The sequence below is a fragment of the Dunckerocampus dactyliophorus genome, chromosome 16, assembly GCF_027744805.1.
Source record: "Dunckerocampus dactyliophorus isolate RoL2022-P2 chromosome 16, RoL_Ddac_1.1, whole genome shotgun sequence".
In the NCBI taxonomy this organism is placed as follows: Eukaryota; Metazoa; Chordata; class Actinopteri; order Syngnathiformes; family Syngnathidae; genus Dunckerocampus; species Dunckerocampus dactyliophorus.
This window is the reverse complement of record NC_072834.1, coordinates 19299287-19322029: the sequence shown is the minus strand read 5'-3', so window position 1 is coordinate 19322029 and position 22743 is coordinate 19299287. Positions and strand designations below refer to the sequence as shown.

The 22743-nt window shown below is 39.7% G+C and overlaps 1 protein-coding gene across 2 annotated transcripts in view; it reads right to left on the bottom strand.

The window, feature by feature from the left end:
- tlcd3a (TLC domain containing 3A) overlaps positions 1–22743 on the bottom strand; it is a 33398-nt gene that overhangs the window by 5135 nt on the left and 5520 nt on the right. Inside the window, exons 2-4 of one of the 2 annotated variants that reach the window (XM_054755387.1) lie at positions 17430–17516; positions 7759–7978; positions 128–4947 (exon numbers count right to left, since the gene is read on the bottom strand). In XM_054755387.1, coding sequence (XP_054611362.1) covers positions 4633–4947; positions 7759–7978; positions 17430–17516 — 622 coding nt within the window. In that variant the 3' untranslated portion in view covers positions 128–4632. Of the gene's footprint in view, positions 1–127; positions 4948–7758; positions 7979–17429; positions 17517–22743 lie in introns of those variants that run through there. The other variant, XM_054755386.1, reaches the window with a different exon arrangement.

The following is a 22743-nucleotide window of genomic DNA, read 5'->3' as shown; positions in this document are numbered from 1 at the left end:
TACAAGAATAAAGTGAAAATACTATGGGAATAAAGTCATAATTACAAGAAGAAAATCTGCAGGATGAAAGTTAATATAGTTGGAAAATTAAAAAAACCCCTGCAGAAATGGAAAAAATGCTGTAAATTTAAGAGAATAAAGTCTAAATATTAAGAGAAAAAAGTGGGGCTGTCAAAAATAGCGCGTTAACGGCAGTAACTAATTTATTTCATTAATTACATAAAAATTTTAACACATGCGCATCAAAAATGGGGGTGGGGGGTAGCAAAGAGTGAAGTTGATAGTAGTAATAGGCTTTTCACCTATATGTCAAAGCTGACAAATGCATTTTTTTCTGGAAATATACCTGTATATAACTTAGCATATTTACAAAATACCAAAGTGGCATGTTTCAGTTTTCCACTTAGTGGCCCTCGCTGGAAAAAGTATGGACAGCCCTGGTTTAGACCAAAAAAAGCAAGAGGGTGCAAATGTAAAACCCCACCACAACCCCAGTGATGTCAGAAGCATTAGTAATGAATGAAGCTTTCTAATATTGACCAGGGTGGTTAGAGACGCCGTCCCGACAATAGACAAGCTAGACACATGGACACTCCTGTGGACAAAAAGCTCTGTTTGCTTGGTTAAAGCTCGCAAGCTGGTTGGCTCGACAGTGATGAATAAAGGATGAGCGGCTCTGCCATCTGTGACGGGAACTTAACACCGCAACTACCTGGATAGGCAATCCCCTATCACCCTTCCCTGCCTTCCCCCAACCACACGTCGTCCAAACCTGAGAGAAAAAGACTGGTAAAACCACACACGTCGACATTAATTGCCAGCCGTTGAGAAGGGAAGGATATTTGTGGTTTGACGCTTGCCATCTGTCTGTTTTTTTTTTTTTTTTATTTAGATACACATCTGGCTTGTTAACCTGTGTGCCAGTACGATGCATGACAAGCGAATCCTCTCGCAAAGAGAAAATAAAACACCTATTTTTATACGGTATCCCGTCCGTGCCCTCATAAGAGGACGCAGGGTTTGTTCCAGGTCGGAGTTGAACCAATTCTTCCTTAAAACCCACAATACCCCAGCAGGTTGCACTGATCGGACGTCCTGAACATTTTGTCCAAGATATTTTTAAAGCTTCTTAAAACGTGCTAAGAGGAGAATGAAACACCTATTTTTATATTGTCTCCCTTTTAAAGGGTATGCTAGGTTTTTCCAGGTCAGATCCCTCCGTTGCACCAGTTCCTCCTTACAATTTAATCCACACCTAAAACCAAACCAGTACAATGTCACAACTACAGAGGACTATAGAGAGTATAGCATCCTTACTATAATAGATTCTCCATTCACTTTGACTTGCTGTGTAGCTTTATCGCTAAATGCTCCATTTAACAGTTGACGGGTGCGTGGTCTACTAAAGCAAATAACCGCCGGGGTCTCTAAATAGCGCCGGGTCAAAAACATTGCATCAACAGCTGTGACTCTAGGCAACCTCTTGGTGTAGATTTTTCGTTTAATTCCATAAGATGTGAAGTGTCAAGCGTGGTCAGCCTTAGGGTTTTTGTAAGGTTTTTTAAAAAAAAGTACAGTGGTACCTTGGTTAACGTCCGCCCCGGTTAGCACGTTTTTCGGTTAACATCAAAAATTGTTGCTAACATTTTGCCCTGGTTTGCGTTCGCCGGCTTGTTTAAAGCAAAAATCCGTAAAGTGACTGCTCGTATCTACAAAAACACTTGTTAGGACACTCGTATGCCACGGTCCCGCTGTATAAATGACTATTTTTAAAAATACCTGCAGTTCACCAGTAACTTCTCTCTTATTCCAAGCGACAAACTTCGTGACAACTCGACTCACAGCGAAACAAATAACTTTGGTCGTGTCGATAGAGGCATCTGCCAGGGCTGTCAAGGTAAACGTAGCATTCAAAATACCCTTTTATTTGCTCATTTCTGCTCAATACTTTTTCTCCACTTCTGGCCCAGAGTCACACAGGACGTGTGCAAGTTAATTGTGCATCGAAAAAATGAGGAAATGAGGAAACTCCTGTTAACGCGTTAACTTTGACAGCAAACTCCTGTTAACGCGTTAACTTTGACAGCCCTAATATCCATCCATCCATCCATCCATCCATCTTCTATGCCGCTTATCCTCATTAGGGTCGTGGGGTTATGCTGGAGCCTATCCTGGCTGACTTTGGGCGAGAAGTGGGGTACACCCTAGACTGCTCACCAGCCAATCGCAGGGCACATATTGACAAGTAATCATTCACGCTCACATTCACACCTATGGACAATTTAGCATTGCCAGTTAACCTAACAACATGTATGTTTTTGGAATGTGGGAGGAAACTGGAGTACCCGGAGAAAACCCACACACAGGGAGAACATGCAAATTGCACAACGACATGCCCAACAAAGATTCAAACCCAGATCTTCCCGATCTCCTGACTGTGTGGCCAACATGCTAACCACTAGGCCACTGTGCGGCCCCAGCACTAATATATACATGAAAATATTTATTAATATGCACTGTCCCTGTCTTTCTTCTACAAATAAATCTACAAATCTACAATAGCCACAACAGGAAGTACTGTACAGAAACCGGAAGTTAAAAAAAAAAGAGCAACAACAAGGAGCTCTCCCAACTAACTGGCAGCACAACAGGCAGCCAGAATGATGAGTTAAGAGACAGTACTGGGCGGCAGCTTCAGCTAAATAATGTAAGCGTAATGTGATCTGGTATTGTTGCAGAGTCCAGATGCAAACCAACAGCCCTGATGGCTACTCTCCATGCAGTTAGTTCATACACTAAATAAGCTTACTTATTTGTGTACATTACTTATTACTTACTTATGTGTGTATATTTATTATATAAATATATAATAAATATACACACACATAGCAAAAATGTATACGCAACACTTTTGTTTTTGCACCCCTCTTTCTTTCATGAGCTTAACTCAAAGATGTAACACTTTTTCGATGTACACCAAAAAGGACTATCTCCCTCAAACAGTGTTCACACATCTGTCTAAATCTGTATTGGTGAGCATTCATAATCCATCCGCCTCAAAGGTGTGGCAAATCGAGATGCTGATTAGACAGCATGATAGTTGCACAGGTGTGCCTTAGACTGGCCACAATGAAATGTGCGACAAAATGTGCAGTTTAATTGTATTGTACACTTTTGTGTTGCCATGATATCAATTTATGGTGTACATAAACTAATGATGGACATGAATTTACGACATCAAGCATGACTACCTAGCTCAGGGGTGGCCACGTTGCTACGTTGATATTTTGTAAAGCTATGCCAAGAAGTTATATATCAAGAAAAAACTGCATTCATCATATCATCATATAGGTGAATACACATATTTTTTGTATGTATTACATTGATGTTTGCTCTTTTTGCTGTTTTTTCTAAATTTTCCAAATATATTTCCAATATTTCAACTGACTTCTTCGTAAACCTTCGTATATTTGCTTTGCGTGATATTTTTATATTTTATTTTGAACATGAAGAACAATTTAACATCATACAAACTAAATACATCAAAAACAAAGAAAACAAAACAAAACAGAGCCAAATACAGCGCCCTACATAAATATTGGCACCCCTGGTTAAGATGTGTTCTTTAGCTTCTGATATTTTTTTTTCTAAAAAATATGGGACCACAATGGAAAAAAAGGGGAAAATCCAAACTTTAATTCAAGTGCATTTTAAGAAAATAAAAAAAAATCACACATTAAGAAATAATTATTTTACAGTACATCAAATCATGTGAGCCACAATTACTAGCACCCCTTTTACCAACAAAATGGCACCTAATTTTCTCCTACAATGTTTCACAAGATGGGAGAATACAAAAAGAGGGATCTTCGACCATCTCTCTAAATCACATGTGTCAAACTCGTGCCCTGGAGGGCCGAGACGCTGCCAGTTTTCTCTCCAACCAGTTTCTTCAGCAGGTGATTTAATTGATGAGCTCCTTCCCTCAAACTGAAGGTGTTGATCATTAAAATCACCTGCTTTAGTGACTGGCTGGAAAGAAAACCTGCAGTGTCTTGGCCCTCCATGGCACGAGTTTGACACCCCTGCTCTAAATCATCCAGCGACCTGGGTCCTCTCCTCTTCAGCTCACTTCACAGGTTTTCAATGGGGTTGAGGTCTGGGGACAGAGATGGCCATGGTAGGAGCTTGACTCTGTGTCTGGTGAACAATTTCTGTGTAGTTTTGGCCACATGTTCAGGGTCATTATCTTGCTGAAAGACCCAGTGACGACCCATCTTCAGCTTTGGGCAGAGGCCACCAGATTTTGCTTTAAAATATCCTGGTATTTCAAAGCGTTCATGATGCCATGCACCCTAACAAGGTTCCCAGTGCCTTTGGAAGAGAAAGAGGCACACAGGATCACCGATCCTCCCCCATACTTCACAGTGGGCATGAGGTGCTTCTCTGCATACTCCTCTTTTGAGTTACGCCAGACACACTTGGAGTGTTTGTTGCCAAAAAGCTCTATCTTGGTCTCATCTGACCAAAGCGCACGGTCCCACTTGAAGCTTAGCAAACTGCACACATTTGCATTTATGATTGGGAGTGAGAAAAGTTTTTTTCCGTGCATGCCTCCCAAACAGATTTTTGTCATGTAGATAGCACCTGGTGGTCGTTTTGGAGACTTTGTGACCCCAAGATACTACCATTTGTTGCAATTCTTGAACAGTGAGCTTTGGAGCATTTTTTTAGTTCTCTTACCACCCTCCTGAGCGTGGTGGCAAAATAACACTTGCGTCCTCGTCCAGGCTTGTTTACCACTGATCCAGTGGTTTTAAACTTGTTAATGATTCCTCTGTCAGTAGATATGGGCAGGTGCAGGTGAGTGGCTATTTTCTTGTAGCCATTGCCTGACTTGTGAAGGTCAACGCACATCTGCCTTACTTGAATGGTGTGTTCCTTTTTCTTTCTCATGTTGAAGAGTGGGTGAGAGAAACGGCTTCTGTGTCACATCACACTTATACCCCAAAGAAACAGGAAGTGATGAATTACTAATTAAATGTCCCAAGATACTTTGACAATGGCCAAAGATGATGAGCCGCTATCTCCTAAGTGGACATACTGTATTGTTTTCTATTGTCCAAATAGCTGCTAACCCAGTCCAAGACTACCCCTCATGATTCCATATAATTCACGTTTTTAAATATTTTATGAGCTATGGTCAAATGCTTTTTTAAGACAATGAATAATCCTGTTTCTGATTGATGGCATTTATGACATGTTCAACTGAATCTAGTATTGCAATAGGGATGCTCCCATCGACCGGCCACAAATCAGTGTTGTGATCACGTGATCAGCGTATGCCGATAAACGCCTTTCAAAGCCGATCACAAAAAAACGGCGTGCGGCGGGAAATCCTCGGGTTGCCAACAAAATTACGTGTCTCGTATTGAGTGTGACACAGGCTACACAAATCGATGCCAGCGTGTTTGATCACTCCATTACCAAACCTATTGCCAATCGACTATTCTTGCATCTTTGTATACACATTTTGCCTCTCTGTCACTGGCTGTACTTTACATTGGCAGCTCACTAGCTGGAGTTATCCGCCTACTTCCTGGTCTTCGGACTCCAAATGTGACTTTTTACCACAGTGACATTTTGTTTTTAAAATAAATTTTTGTCCCACGGGAAAGCTACAAGTGGATATCACATTCATGGGGTCCGGTCTAACTTTTTCAATTATCACTGAACAACTTTACTATCTTGTTGTCATGATACTCATTATATCTTGTCCTCCAAACACTATTTGTGTGTGGTTGTTTAATGAGCATAAACACATAGTGTGTCCAGCCTTATGATGGTGGTACTATCACAGGGGTCTCCTACCTCGCCAGGTAATTTTGAGTAGCTCACCAAAGGGTCGAAGAATATTTGCTTCAACTCTTAGCGTTTTTTTTTATTAGAACTGTCGAATTCAGACTTTATGCCTTTACATAATGACAAATGAGCACAAAATAGCATAAAGACAATTACCACACAAAGTAGTGTACAACTGAAATGTTGCCAGTCACAAATAAAACACAAATAGTGAACAGATTTAATATTGGTGAGAGTTGGGCACCCCTGCAACCTGGACACTCAATTTATTCTCTTTTAACTTAAGCAGGACACATTCTGATTTAATAAAAGATATATCTTTTGTATTCTGTTAATTTTGTTACCTTGAGCTAAAAATAATTATTGAACAGATTATATCCCGTGTATTCGTATTGCTCCAAAACATCAAATTAAATTTAGGTTTCTGTCAAACAGTACAAAAATCGTTTCACGCAAATAAAGGCAAAAAAAAAGACAATCCATCCAAAAGTGTTTTAATAATTACCTATTTGCCAGGGGCCATTGGAATTGCCTAGTAGCGCCCATGGCCAATACCACTCATAATAAATAAGTTGAAAAATGTACAGTTAATTCATGTGATTGGAGTCGACCGATCTCACACATGGATGATCGGTATCGGAATCAGCAGCATAAAACCCTGGTCGGAGCATCCCTAATTGCAACTGATGTTGACGTTCTTTCTCTAAAATCTATATTTTAAAATCTATATTTTGTATGAAAGCTGTTTTTGACTTTGCTATACAGCAAACATTTTATTTTGTCAGAGATTCTATGCTCAGGATTTTAGTTTCAATTCAGAACTTGTGAATAATGGCAGATTTTTTTGTTGGTTACTCGGAATATGCTGAAGTTTGTTAATTTTATTTTATTACTTTTCCTGTTGGTTCTGTGCAATGGGAAATATGTTGGTAAATGTAACCTTCCAATTATTAAAAGATAATGGAAGTAAATTAATCTGTTTCATGTTTATTTTAATTGTGCGTCATTACAAATATGCTTTGTTTTAGTAGTACACAGTGAGTAAAAATAAATTACATATAGAGAAAAATTATGGATTAAAAAAAATGGCAACCTATTGATCACAAAAGAAGATGCATTGGGATGCATCGATAATCGTTTTAACATCGCATCGCAGGCCTCTGAATCGTAATCGCATTGAATCGCATTCAGACCCCCAGTGAGAACACAACTTTTTTTCCTCTTAATATTTTGACTTTATTCCCATAAAATTATTGCTGGTGTATTTTTCATTTCTGCTGTTACTTTTTAAATATGTCAACTTCCTTCTTGTAAATTTTCTTCTTGCAATTATGACTTTATTGCCATAATATTTCGTTATACATACTTTTCCACAACCTAATTTCACAAAAAAAATACTAAATTATTCGTTGTTTTGTTTGTTTTTCATTATATTACGGGTTTTAGGAAAAATAAATTTACGTTACGATACTAAAATGACGTTATTTTTCCTCATATTACTACGTTATTCTTGTAAAATTCTGACTTTTTCCTCATTAGATAATTTTTTTTTCCAAGTGCTGCGGATTTATTAAAAAAAAAAAAAAAAAAAAAACAGCCGCGGGCTCCAATTGAGCCCCAATCCTCACTCATTGAGGGGAACCTTGCTTTATTCTGTTGCTGTGTTGTATCGTATTTGGAAGTGTCTTTTCCTGAGTTCTCAACTATTTCTTATGGACCAATTGTCTGTCGTCCTATTCATTTGAAAGACTGTCATCAATAATTACGACTTGACCATTCTACTTCATTTCCTGTTTTTCCGCCACTTGAGGAACAAATCCTCCTTTGAGCCATTCTGTGCAACAGGACCTGCAAAACCTCACTTCCTGTATGTATGTTTCATTCTGGCGTCCTTACCAGCGTGACCGGCAGCAGCACAGTGAGCAGGGCGATGTGATGCAGCACCAGCAGCAACTCGCGGCGCACAAAGGAGTTCACCGTCTGCAGGGAGTGCTGCATGTACTCCTTATGCCCTTTGACCCGGAAGCGGTGGTAGTGGCTGAGGTACATGGCGAGGAGGTCGTAGGCCATGTAAGGCACGCCGTACCGGATGACGAAGTAGGTGGCCAGCCAGTGCCTGAAGGGGACATTTCTAAGTGTTACTGACAAAAACATTAAGGAAAATATAAATACTTGTCTCTCAGCTCTTAATTTTCCACACCCCACAATGTCCCACTTTCTGGAAATCCCCCGCAATGCGTACTTCTTACACATTTCTCAGCTTGTTTCAAGCCATTTCAACGTCAGCTCATTCAACTCTATTTGCCATATAAAAAATTAATACATTATTTATTTATTTTTTTTTAATCACAGTTTTCCTGGAATTTTACATTTTCAAAAAAGCTGTCGCTGAAATGAATGGAGAATTTTTCCTAAGTTCCACATTTCTCAAACCAACCACAGCAAGGGTGTCCAAAGTGCAGGCCATGGCTGATTTCTTATTGGGCCGGAGCACATTCTAAAAATAGAATTTCACAACAACAAAAAAAAAAAAACAACAAAAAAGGACAAATCTGCATCAATTTTCCAAGAATAAATTCAAAATATTAAATGAAAAAAGTGGTATTCTAACAATTTTATGAGAATAATTTTGTAATAATATGAGGAAAATAATGTTTTAGCAGCATAAAATTGAAATGGTTTTTTTTTTACTTTTTTTAAAAAGTCGTAATAATATGAGAAACAAACAAAACAAAATAAAGTCTAATAGTTTGGGGGGGGGAGAGAGATAAAGGGAATATGGGAATAAAGTGAAGATATTCCGAGTAAGGATGTCCGATAATATCGGCCACCGATAATTATCGGCCCGATATTGGCATAAAAATGTGATATCGTGAAATCTGCATTGATTTTTTTTCCCTACAAAATAATAATCAGCAAATTCATGTATTTTAAACAATACCCATTGAACTAAAAATAAATGTAATCTTTCCAAAAATAACATAAATCAAGGCACAAGAAACACAAACGTATTCTTATGTAAAATATGTAACACATTAATTATCTACTCCGAGATGGGCGGAGTAGCCAACAAAACAACTCCTCTCATTTCAGAGTATTGTTACTTTGGAACAATTTTACTCAAGAAAGAGATATGCAGTGTTACACATTTGTTGATATCGGAATCAGAAATTGAGAGTTGGGACAAATTTCGGCATATCGGTTATCGGCAAATTATTGGTTTGGTTTGGTTTCGTTTATTTGAACATGAAGGTTACAATGGAATACATCTCATGAATCATTCTTTGACAGTTCCACATGTCCAAAAGGAGTAGGAAGAAGCAAAGCTTATTTAATCCTACCCCCCATCCATTCTACATCTAGTACAGTACATGTAGTTCACTTCCTGGATTCCATGTCATGTTTTCAGTGATAGTCAGGATAACACATAATAGATGTGTTATCCTGACTATCACTGAAAACATTATGGAAAATTATGGAAATAAAGTCATAATATTACGAAATAATATTACGAAAATAAAATTGACCAAGATTATTTAAGCAGAAAAAAGCCAACAGCGAAAATGGGGGGAAAAAAGTTAAGTTCAGATGCAGTTTTGTCTTGAAATACAGTATATCTAACTTCTACGCATATCGGTTTACAAAATATCAAAGCGACCCTTGCATCCTTTCCTTTTTGGGTATGTGACCTTCGTTGGAAAAAGTTTGGACACCCCTGCATTACAGCATCAAAACAAAAACAGTTGTTTGGTCCGCAACATATCAGAAAAGAGGCAAAAATGTCCATCACTGTTTTCCAAAATCAAAGCTGATGTGTGTGAATATCTTGTTTTGCCTAAAACACAAAGAAATAGGCCTGCTTTCATGGATGACAAAGCAAATGAAAAAATATTCATATTTGAGAGGCTAAAATCTGAGGTTACTTACATTTAAAACGATTAATCGAATAGCTAAATATTGTTGCAGCTCAACATCAAACAGTCGGCTCATTCAGGCTACTTTCCACATTCCGAAAATTCCAATGTTTCCCTGGATTGCACATTTTCCAGCACCAAAAAAAATCATTAGATATTTTCACTGTCAAAAATATTTAGCTCATTCAGAATGTCCTGACTTTAATTTTCCAAACACTCCCACTTTTCCGCTGTAATTCTGCATTACCTGTACAGCATTTCATCTCAGCTTTAGCTCTTTCCTCAGAAATTGCATTCTCTAGTTTATTTAAGTAGCTGAATTGTCTTATTGAAACAGATGTTGTGTGATAAATCCAAGTAGATCAATGGTCATTTCAACAGCGGGGCTATATGGCGGATGGTTGACATCTAGTCAGGAGGAGTGCGAGTGTGCACTCTGATGCCCTCGCAGAGGCTTTAAAGGCAACCTTATGTAAGTGCAGCATAACAAACAGCTAGTCTGGATAGCTAGCTGGCTTATGAGTGCTGATTACGATGATGGTTAATTATGTGGCCAGGATGGAGTAAAGCTGTAGGGCAGAGCCGGGGCTGCTGCCCTCTGACCTCTTCCAGGGTTCTTTAGCTCTTTAAGGTCACTGCACGTAGATTAACAAGAGCGGAGTCATGCGCAAACACAACACACACATGGCTCCAAAAAAAGACCGCTGCCATATCACGGCTAATTTATTCAGTTCTGTGCCTTTTAAAGGAAAACTGCACATCATCTACAACCCTCATGTGAAACATGACCACACATGTCTTTCTCTTTCCTGCGCGTTCTAAAAAGAGAAAAACAGCTACAAAACATGTAGCATGTGGGAGCTAACAATGCATTTAACGGGACGCACCTATTTCGACTATAAAGCCATTAACAAAAAACTCCAAAAAACACCAACAATGCTCTATTTACATGACGGACCTGTATATAAACCAAACTACAGCGACAGCGTTATTGTAGCAGCTAACACGAAGAACGATAAACTATGAAACTGTGCAATAGGACACCCATCTGTACGGACTAGGAAACAAGAACAAGCAGATGAGCAACTATGAATAGACAACCCAATGATGTGTAAAGTATCAGCCCACATTCCATGTTTTGTTTCTACATGGCTAGATGGACTGTGTTGCGTCCTTTCCAGTTTATTTTTGGGTTAGTGGAAAAACATTTCTATGACTTTGTTAGCGCTAACGCTTTTTCGTTCGTTGTGATGCAATCTCTCGGAGCATACACACCAAGCCTTTCCATCCAGGGTAACACTGTACGCCACTCAGTGCAGCACAAACACTCCCATTTCTTCACAGAAGTAGCATTAGTTCCTATCACTGGGCTCTGTGAAATCAATGTGCCCAGGAAAGACATACCGGTAATGTTTAAAATAATCAAAATATGGCAAAATACTCCAAGTATTACATATCATCATGAATGTAGTGTACCTGTTACTGCATGGTCACAGAGGGCTTTATAGTCAAAGAAGGTGTGATGACGTGCAATGTAAGCTCCCTCATGCTAAATGTTTTTCTCTCTTTAGAATACACAGAAAAGGTAAAAACATGTGTGCTCATGTTTCACATAAGGATTGTGGATGGCGGGCAAAATTCCCCAAAAAAGTGCAGTTTTCCTTTAAGCCCTAGGCTCCCAATGTGGGGTACGCCAATTGTTATAAGGGGTATGTGAATGAAAATGAAAAACAGTTAGTGCCTAAGACTCACAATTACGAGTACGCCTGAACGCCTAACAGCACAGAGCGCGCAGTCAGAGCAGAAAGAATGAAGGAGACAGAGCATGACGTTCTTTATTGCTCTGTTTGAGTTATATGAACAAGTAGGTTGGATGATTATGTTGTGCATTAACACACTTTTATCTTAATTGATTCTCCACGACATTATTATTCTTATTCCGACGTTTTTTGTCCGCTAACTCCTCCTTCATTTTACAACCGATTCACACCATTCAAGCATCAAATTGTTCAGCCCGTTCGGGGCGACCATTTCAGTTTTTTCAAAAAATTTCTCAACCAATTCGGACCACCTCCAAGACAGAATGTTCAAATCATTGGAGAATTTATTTTTCTGATTTCTGGTCTACGCCATACGGTGTGGGCCTTTTCTTTGAAGATTCCCTGAGGTGCCCCTCCTAATGTGTCTCTCACTCCTAAGCTGCACGTATTGATGGGTTGATCGCGAACGAATCGGCTCTTAGAGTCGGATCTATGAAATAAACTGCAAGAGCCGACTCGTGTCAAGAAATTCTCAAATTTTCCAAAAATCCCCAAATTTCAGAGAACATATGAATCCTTTATTTCTAAAATAACAAATATAAAAATTTACTGATTTGTAAAACAGCTAAAATTATGCATGAAGCAAACAATAACCTGCTACTCAAAAATGTCATTTGATACTTTTCTACAAGAGAGGAGAAATATGATCTCAGGTAAAAATTAAACCTAAAACACTCGTTAATACGTGAGAACAACGCTAAAAACACACAGCATTTCAGTACATCACATTATACATCACTAGGCCTGTCACGAAAACAAATTTTGCTGGTCGATAATTGTGCAACAAATTATCGTCGATAATCGATTTTATCGAAAAGCATTTTTGAGACCATTTTTTCAATAATTGTCATGAGAGGTGTTCTTCACATTTGAACCACTAGATGGTACTCAAGTATAGTGTACCACACAATTTTTCCCACTGAAAATGAATGGGGAATTTTTCAAAGTTCACATTTCTCTACCAATTTGGACCACCTCCAAGACAGAATGTTCAAATCATTGGAGAATTTTTTTGTCCTACAAAAATTTTTGGCCTACGCCATACGGTTTGGGACTTTTCTTTGAAGATTACCTAAGGAGCCCCTAAGCTGCACTAGTGATGAGTAGATCACAAAGGAATCAGCTCTGCCGCTCCTAAGCTGTAGTGATGGGTCGATCCCGTACGAATCTGCTCTGTGAGCCGGCTCTTTGAATCTTAAACCACCGCTTTTTGTCCGCTAACTCAATTTTTTCAACAGATTCACACCATTCAAGCATCAAATAGTTCTGCACAATTATTTTTCACATTGAAAAATTTTAAATTTTTCCCCAAATTCCCATTTTTCCAGAAAATAATGAACTTGAGGATATTCCTTTGCTATTAATTACTCAAGTATTTCAACATTTTTCAACCAATTCTAGCAATTCCAACATCAAATCGTTCAGCACAATCCAGACATTAAGGCTGCCTATAACATTTAACATACATCATACATGTTGTCTTTCATGATGCCATAGTCTTGAAAACTCTTATACATTCCTTTTATTATTCCTTTTTTTGCTTATTTTATTTTTCCACCACCTCATTACGCTTGAGCATTCACATGCAATGTCTTCAGACATTGAGATCATCTAGTTCATATTGGTGTTCCAAATGTGAAAGCATGTAAATGTATGTGCGTGTCAGGATGAGAGAGTGGGCATTCCCCCGAAAACGAGGCTGGTTGTATGTATTGTTGTACTTTGTTTTATCATGTTTGTTAAACTTTCCCTTTCAATTTGGTATCAAATTAATATGCACACGTAAATCATAGTGATTTCAAGTGGACAAAAGTGAAGCTCAAGTTCAACCCATTCAAACTGAATCCGTCTGAAATAAACTATATGTAGGACGAATACTTTTATTATTTAATAATATACTACTAATAAACTAAACTAATAATACACTATTTAACATATAATAAATAATACTATTTATCAGTGCTCATATAAACCTTTTATCAAAATTTTACCATTTAAAATACACATTTTTGAACCAGAATTACTCACTCACTGTAAAATTAATTAACCAATTCATCTTGTTCAATATTTCAAGTTGATGAAGATTTTTTTTCAGCATGTGTTTAAGCATTTTTTAAGCATTTTTAAGCATGCGTTTAAGCGTAAGGGCTACATGGCTTTGAGTCAAATGTCTAAGGGGGTAACCAATGCTTTAAACTATCCAATTCAAGGTTCAAGAGGGCCTGTAGAGCAGATATTGTACAAATAGCAGGCCCTTTATTCAGTTAGCGATGCCTTTGAGCGATAGAGACAAAATGCAAAAGCAAGGACAAGCAGGCAAATTCCTCAGACAAATTGGTTTCATTTGGTAGGGAAACTGCAAAGGGAGGCAAAGCAGCTCAAACATTCTGCAACACTTTTTAGTAGAGCTGTCAAATGATTAAAATTTTTTAATCACATGAATGACAATTTTCAAATTGCTCAATCATGATTAATCACCATTTGCAGCCATGTCTGAAATATGCCAATTTTTTACTGTAACTGACATCATGTTGGTTTCTCAACTCAACTCTCTGCTTTTCTTTTGATCACAGCAGCAAAATAACCTCAAAATTGAGCCAAAGCAAGTTGCATGTGCCAGCATTTTGATCAAGAAGGTGAGAAACACTATTGAATTCATGAAATAACTCATAGCAAAACAGGAAAGTGATGTCCGTGTTGATCTCGCTGCCATATCATGTCTTTGTCTCACAATTTCAGTAAAGGTAACTGAAAGGTAACTGAAATTTGTTCATTTAACCCTTTAACTTGTCATTTATATTCATTTTAAGCCGTTTTATGCATGTAAAACTCTAATTGCAAAACTATAAAAGGTTGTTTTGTGTTCAAATTTCTGCGACTTGTGGCACAACTGAGCAAAGAACGACAGTCAACCTCCGATGACATCATAGACGGGCGACGACAAAGCGGCGTGGCTTGTCATGATGGGCATGCACAAAAAATGTTATGGTAATTAATTTAGTTACCGCCATTAACACATTGTTTTTGACAGCCCTACTTTTCAGTATTGTTTGGTTGAATTCCGAAATAATTCTCACAAGAGAACAGAGTTGCAACAATTGATTTATAAATTCATGATTAATTGATTATGCAATTAATCGACAACTGTTTTGGTATTGAATTAATCGTTTTTTCATTAAAAGATGTAAATGTCCTCTGATTTCAGCCTCTCATATGTGACTATTTTTTTTATTCCCTTAGGCATCACTGAAAGCAGACCTATTATCTTTTGTGTTTTAGGCAAAACAAGATATTCACACACATCAGCATTGACTTTGGAAAATGGTGATTGACATTTTTGCCTCTTTTCTGATATGTTGCAGACCAAACCACTAACTGTGTTTGCTTCATACTGATTTGGTCCATCTAGGGCCGAACAGAGTACACAATGAAACAATATGCAGATTAATCAATTAAGAAAATAATCCGTCGTTGCAGCCCTCCAAAAGAATTACTCATACAAAGCGCGTCTCCTTGTAATAGCTCGTGCTGCTATGACGTGACTCCGCCAACCCTCACCCTGCTAACTAATCTGATGGAGCTAAATTTAGTGCCATTGGAATCTTCCTTCTGGTCTATTCATTCATGTTTCAAGTTCCCGTTTAGTTCCCTCTGCGGTCGCCGTGGTGAAGTGAGTAAAGTGTTACAACCAAGGCCGAAGGCAGCGACAGATTGTGATAGGGCTTTAGAGTATTCATGGGGTCTGGCTGCAAAGCATGTGCCTGATAAGCCCCCCCAGGGCCTTGTGCACGTCACAGGACAGAACAACTGAGCAGCGTTGTAGAGGAATTAAACCCTGTCGGCTGAAGGGGAGGGCAGGGGAGCAGGGGAGAGGATGGGGGAGGTGTGGTGGGGTGGTGCTGCCGGTGAAGATTAGAAGCCTGAAACTGGGACTGCCCGGGTCTGGCCGCTGACTCAGTAGGATTACCAGGATAACATTAGCTTACAATCACACTTTCCTTAAAAAACACACAAACACACACATTGGAAGGCTACCGTGAATATGAGCACTACATTATGTGTTCCAGCAAATAGTAAAGTCCGACATTTCTTGAAGAACTCGAAATCCATGTATACCACATCATTTACAGTAGATGCAGTAGTAATACACCCCATAAAGACACAATAATCATTCTGAAAAAACTATAGAATACTATAAACTATATTATACTTACTACACTCAATACTGCATTTGACACAATTAACGCTGCTATTCAATTTTGCTATACCGCAAAGTCTCCTATAGTCACAGGGTGAGTGGTCTACAAACGCAAATAAATGCAAATAACTCATAAACAACATTAACATTGACAACTGTAGCTGTAAGCAACCTACTGATGCACTTTTTTTTATTAACTCCACAAGATGGCAGTAGCATTCAGCAACTTTTTTTTACCGTCCTCTTAGCAATGTAGGTAAGTGAAGGAACGGTTTGTTGCCACGACTGCTGGCGGTCACGTTATAGATTCACAAACAAAATACTATCTTCTGGCTATCATTAGCCGTGATTTTTTGTTCACATTTGACAGGAATGTCTTAAGGTTGCATCTTGTCAATTTAAAAAGACGGTAGCACGTTCCAGTGCTGATCGACTTCATGAATGCTATGCATTAGGGATGTCGTCAGGATTGGGACCGGCTGCTGGTCTGCTGTATTTTGAGGATCGGATAATATCGGCTTCCACCACGAGACTGGGCCGATTGCCGATTGGTTGCCACATAACGTTCGTAACTCTGGGCCACACTCCAACAAGGTAGGTGCAGTAAAGCACCTCAAAGCTGGTTGTCACTCCACTCCTGCCACCCGCAAGAAGAAGAAAACGCAACACCACCATGCAGACATGTCCGCGGTGTACCGTGGTGAAGTTAGTTTCAGTTGGACGTTGGATATTCAGCTCCGTAGCTACAGCTGTAGTTCCGCTTCACTGTGCCCGGACTGCTGGGTCATGGTGAGAGGAGCTTGAAGGAGAACTGCTGCTCTAACCGCTGGTTGTTTATACTAGGGACCGTCAATAAGTTACTATTACGGTGAAGAGAGTTTGGGAAAAGAAAAAAAAAAACAAAGTTATATATTCGAAATCACACCACAAATTTATCTATAACCATGTACAATGATCAGTCGTATCCTAAAAGTATTTTGCACGCCCATTTTTAATGCTTTGAAGAGCTATTTTCATAGCCTTATTCAATTCCAAAAGCGTATTATTTAAAAAAAAAAAAAAAAAGTACCAGATCAGATCAGCAAGACTTTAAAAAATCGGATTGGATCGGAAGCCAAAAAATGTGGATCGGGACATCCCTACTACACTCAACTTTAGGGCTGCAATTTACTATTATTTTGTTGGTCGATTAATCTGTAGCATGTTGTTTCCATTAATCGAGTAATCGGTTAGGCAGTAGACCGACCAAATCATATGAAGCAAACCCAAGTAGTGGTTTGGTCCGCAAAATATCAGAAAAGAGGCAAAAATGTCCATTGCTTTTTTCCAAATTCAAAGCTGATGTGTGTGAACGTCTTGTTTTGCCTAAAACACAAAGATAATAGATCTGTTTTCATGGATGACTCAGGACATTAATAAATATTCACATTTGAGAGAGTAAAATCAGACAATATTTACATTTTAAAACAAAAAATGATTAATCCAATACCAAAACAGTTTTTGATTAACTGGCTCATCGATTAATTATCCATGTATTGTTGCAGCACCACTCGACTTTGTTGCATGGACCTGTATATATGAAAAGCGGCAATGAGTTAGCAGTTGTTTGAGGAGCAGATGGCAGGAAAGTCTAACCTGCTGTGGATGACGTTGCCCCGGCATGAGGAAACAACGATGATTCCCGCCGTGGTTGCCATGACAGCGTGGATGGAGGACACCAGCCTGAGAAAGACAGACACCATCACAGAAAGAAAACAGGTACACAAAAAATGTGGTATTTAGGGTTTTAGCAGGGATGATTTAACACTTTGACAAGAAATTACATTTGTGGTTGATCATTTCAGACATCCTTCCCATCTGAACTCCAGATCCCAGACTTTGGATTGAACGTCTTGGCTAGTCAATACCAAGCAGTTTTAAAAAGTTCTGCTTTTATGCTATATTTGCAGACTTATTGTGTGAAATTGCGAAACAATCAGCGGTTGTGAGTCTATGCTTGAATCTCCCGTCACCTCACGCCAATCTGCATTGGCTCGCAGCCATAGGTCACGGACCGTACCAAGGCAGGCCAACTAAATACTCAAGTCTGGTCGAGGAGAGGCAGGCAAGTAACTCGGCTGACCACAAACGAACTAACCCTTACCATTTCTATACCTTTAACCTCCAACCCCAAAGCCACACAAGTTTCCTGGGCTGTCACAAGAAACCCGGATTTTTACACAGCCCATTCATTGTGTGTCCGCCAATAACCCCCCACCCCCCGCTGAAAGGCTGCCGGCATAACGAGAGGGAGGGAGAGAGAGAGAGAGAGAGGGAGTGGAGGGGAACAGGAAAAGGGGGAGAGAATTCCTCACTGCCTCGTCCACTCTTTCCTGCTGCGGTGGCTTTTGGTGGTACAACTTTGTCTTTGACTCGCAGGCCCAGTTTCGTTACGTGTGATGGGGCGCTTGCTTGCTCTTTCACGTGCTGTCACACTCACTGCGTCTGACAGTTGTGAGCTACATCACCGCCGTTTGCGTTGGCGATGCAGCAAAGCAAAAAAAAGTGAGCCAGTGGGCATACAGAGCCTCTCCTGGCAAGGATGAACTCTCTGGTTTGTACACTGGGTGGGAGGTACAAGCTGGGTTCTTGCTTGGCCCATGCCTCAACCCTCCACATGACATTGCTTTAGCAGTCTTCCCTGTAATATTGTTCACACAAGCAAACAGCAAACACCAAACAGTTCAGTTAAAGTGAACTCCGGTGCAGTTTCTAGGAGAGTGTGGTCATTGGAGCACTAGGTGCACCCACGAATCAGACAATTGGGTTGACATGACTGCAAAAAAATTCAGCTGAAGTGGAGGCATAAAGCGGACCAAAGACCAAAGACCAGTCAAAAAATGCCAACAATGACCACAGGAAAAGTTGGTACATAAACCAAAATCCAGAGGCCAATGCCAATGTTGTACTTTAAAAATGTTGAGAGGATGAATCTTTTTCCATCATTCCCTCACTTGTGAACAAGAACTCTGAGGTACTTAACTTGGGGCAGGATCTCATCACCGACCAGGAGATGGCACTCTTTTCCGGGCAAGAACCATGGACTCAAACTTGGAGGTGCTGATTCTCATTCCAGCCGCTTCACACTCTGCGAACCAATGCAATTTAGCTGTTGATCTATTGTTGATCTATGTTCCCACCCTCACCTACGGTCATGAGCTTTGGGTCGTGAAAGCACCAGATCGCGAGTACAAACGGCCAAAATGAGTTTTCTCTACCGGGTAGCTAGGCTCTCCCTTAGAGATAAGGTGAGAAGCACTGTCATTCGGGAGAAACTGCCTAGAACTGCTGCTCCTCCATATAGGAGCCAGATGAGGTGGCTGGGGCATCTGGTGTCCATGGATGTGTCCATGACGCCTCTTTGGGGTCAGTGTTCAGGTCACGTCCAATCGACACCTAGGACATGTTCGAGAGACTATCTCTGTGAACTGTCCTGGGAACGCCTCGGGATCCGCCGGGAGAAGCTGGACAGGTGGCTGGGCTCCCCCTTAGAGATAAGGTGAGAAGCACTGTCATTCGGGAGAAACTCTGCATAGAAGTGCTGCTCCAGTATATAGGAACCAGATGAGGTGGCTCGGGCATTTGGTCGGGACGTCTCCTCGACACCTCCCTTGGGTTGGTGTTCAGGGCACGTCCAACTGACACCTAGGACATGTTGGAGAGACTATGTCTCTCAACTTGCCTGGGAACACCTCGGGACCCGCCGAGCGAAGCTGGACAAAGTAGCCGGGGAGGAGGAAGTCTGGCCCTCTCTGCTTAGGCTGCTGCTCCCGGCCTCGGATAAGCGGAAGAAGATGATGGATGGATGGGAGAAACTTTTCGGTTCTGTTCAAACAAACCCCAGTGCAGTTTCTCAGATAGTGCATATAGTTAGTGTAGGAAAAAAAATATTTACTGAGTGGGTAAATAATTATTACAAGTAGATTTTAGAATAACTGGTTGCACTGATGTTTATTGATTGAATTATTGTTGAGTGCCATAAAATAAGTACAGTATAGATATAATGGTTTAATCAATTAATCTAATAACTTAGTGAGTGATTACAAGTAGTTTATATAAATAATTCCTTATTAAATGACTAGCTGTATAGATGACAACTGTTGAAGTGTGTCAAAGGTTAAAAACTGAGAGCTCACACATAGTGCAGGCCAGCTAGGATCAACAAACAGGTAAATCTAATTTGGTGTGTGAGTCTTCTTTCCTTCTCATAACTGGAGATTAATGAACACATAAGGGGGAGGTGAAATTGGCTTCATTCATTTTCCAAAGTGGTCCTTTGACCCTTAGTATGTTGTGGAGAATTTCATCTCCAACATTAGACAGAGTGAAGTGTGTTGGTCTCGTTTGGGTGAATTGGGGATGCTAAAAGGACCAAACATCGCTCCTACAGTAAATGACAGCAAAGGTCACGGGAAGCGCTGGTAAATAAACCCAAAATCCAACAAGAGTACCCATGTTCGATTAAAAGGAACTCTGGTGCACTTTCTCAAATTGGGATACCAAATACAGATCCAAGACCAGTCAAAAAAATGACAGCGAAGACCAAAGCCAAATCTGGAAAATACGCCCCAAATCCAACAAGCATACTCAACTCTGTGTTAACAAAATCGCGGAATTGGCCAATAAAAACGGAATTTACAGTTAAACGCGGAATCTCACAGAAATTGAAATTGTGTGAAAGAAATGCTGTCATTGTGAGGAGAAGGAACGTTTGTGTGGGGAAGTATCTCCCTGGCAGACCGCTGAATCCTGGCCTGCCCCTTCCTGAAAATATGTCGAAACGCGGTCCTGAAACACCGGCAAAAGTTACAAAAAAACGTTGAAACCGAGTGTGAATGGAAGCTAGCAGGGTTACAGGGTTTCACTAGAATTTTCTGAAGCTGTGGTGTTAAGCTGCATGAGACTACCGCCGCTGTGTCGTCCTGCTGACGTTTCTGCATTTGTTAAAAATGATGACAAATAACAATTTTTATGACTTATTTACTTAACGTTTTTCAAAAACCAGCAGAACGTGAACTGAGAACATTGCAAAACTGTTATTATTATTAATTTAATGGCTAAGTTGCTGAGAGCACTTAAAGTCAGTCTAAAATTCCTCCTTTTTTTTTTACCTGACCTATTTAGTCCAATAGTACTATGTGCAAAAGTACAACATTTTGTACTACTTGACACAACCCTAAATTAAATTTGATGCCCGTTTTAGAGTAATACAAATACGTGGGAAATGAATTGTTCAAAAAATCTATTTTTTAGTTCAAAGTAACACAATTAATAAAATAAAGTAACAATTTAAATATTTTGTTATAGAAATGTGACCTGTATGAAACAGTATAAACTGAGAGTCCAGCGTTATGATATCACAGGTGCGTCCAACTTGTGGCATCATTAAAGCTACTTTGACAAAAAAAGGAGAGGTGAGCAATTTGTGTTTAATGTGACTGCCAACATTTAAATAACACTTTATTTACAAAGCACATCTCCACTCAGTGTGCTCATGTGTCATTAAATACAGCTGTCATATTTGAATAGAACACTTATAAAAACAGTGAAGTAAATATTCTTTGGTCTACTACTCAACATCAGCTGGTTAACTACTGCTAGCATACGAGCTACTGCCTGTTGGAGACCCCTGTGATAGCATCACTATCTTAAAGATGGACACACTATGTGTTTATGTTGAACAACTTACACACATCTAGTGTTTTGAAGACAAGCCATAAGTATTATAATGATAACGAGAGCAAGATTGTTAAGTGACACTTTAAAAAAAAACATTTGTATGAACGTGATAGCCACTTGTAGCTCACCCGTGGGACAAAAATGAGCTTCCTAGCTGCTGCCTGCGAGGCAGTGAGAGGGAAAAACGTGTAAACAAAGATGCCACAAAGTTGAATGAGATTGAAACGTGAGCGATCACACAAGCTGGCTTAGCCTGTGACGAGCGGTCATCAATTCTGGCGATAATAAGGTACAAAGTGAACTTTTATCAGACATGCGCAAGTGCCAACACGGCAGACAGGCGAATCCGGTGCATGTTTATCAAAATAATGCGCAGTGAAACTTTTTTATGATATTTTAAATTATTTCCATACTAATTGTGGTCAATATGTGCATAAATAATAAGCTGTAAGTACAGGCCAAAAGTTTGGACACACACAATACAACCCCATGGTCCCAACACCATTAATAAGGCAAGAAATTCCACTAAATAAGCCTGACAAGGGGCCGCACGGTGGTCTAGTGGTTAGCATGTTGGCCACACAGTCACAGTCAGGAGATTGGGAAGACGTGGGTTTGAATCTCCGTTGGGCATTCCTGTGTGGAGTTTGCATGTTCTCCCCGTGCGTGGGTTTTCTCCAGGTACTCCGGTTTCCTCCCACATTCCAAAAACGGTTAATTAATTAGGTTCACTGGCGACTCCAAAATGTCCATATGTATGAATGTGAATGTGAATGGTTGTTTATCTATATGTGCCCTGCGATTGGCTGGTGTACTCCGCCTCTTCCCGAGGGCCCGATACCCCCGCGACCCCAAAAGACATAACTATGTCCAAAACATGAGACAGAGTTATTTCACACTTTTTTGTTAAGTACATAATCCATGTGTTCACTCATAGTTTTGAGAATCTACAATGTCATGTCATGTCTACAATCTGTCAATAGTCATGGAAAAAAAGAAAATGCATTGAATGAGAAGGTGTGTCCAAACTTTTGGCCTGTACTGTATACGTATCAATATAGCACTGAAATATATTGCATTCATGCAATATATTACTTAACATTGTTTTCAAGTTAAAAATAATCATTTTTAAGGTGTGGCGGCTTTTACTTTGTAGTGGTGGTGCGCCACAATCAATTACATGTAGCGGAAACCCTGGGATTAGCTTAGTTTAGCAGAGCACGCTAGTGCG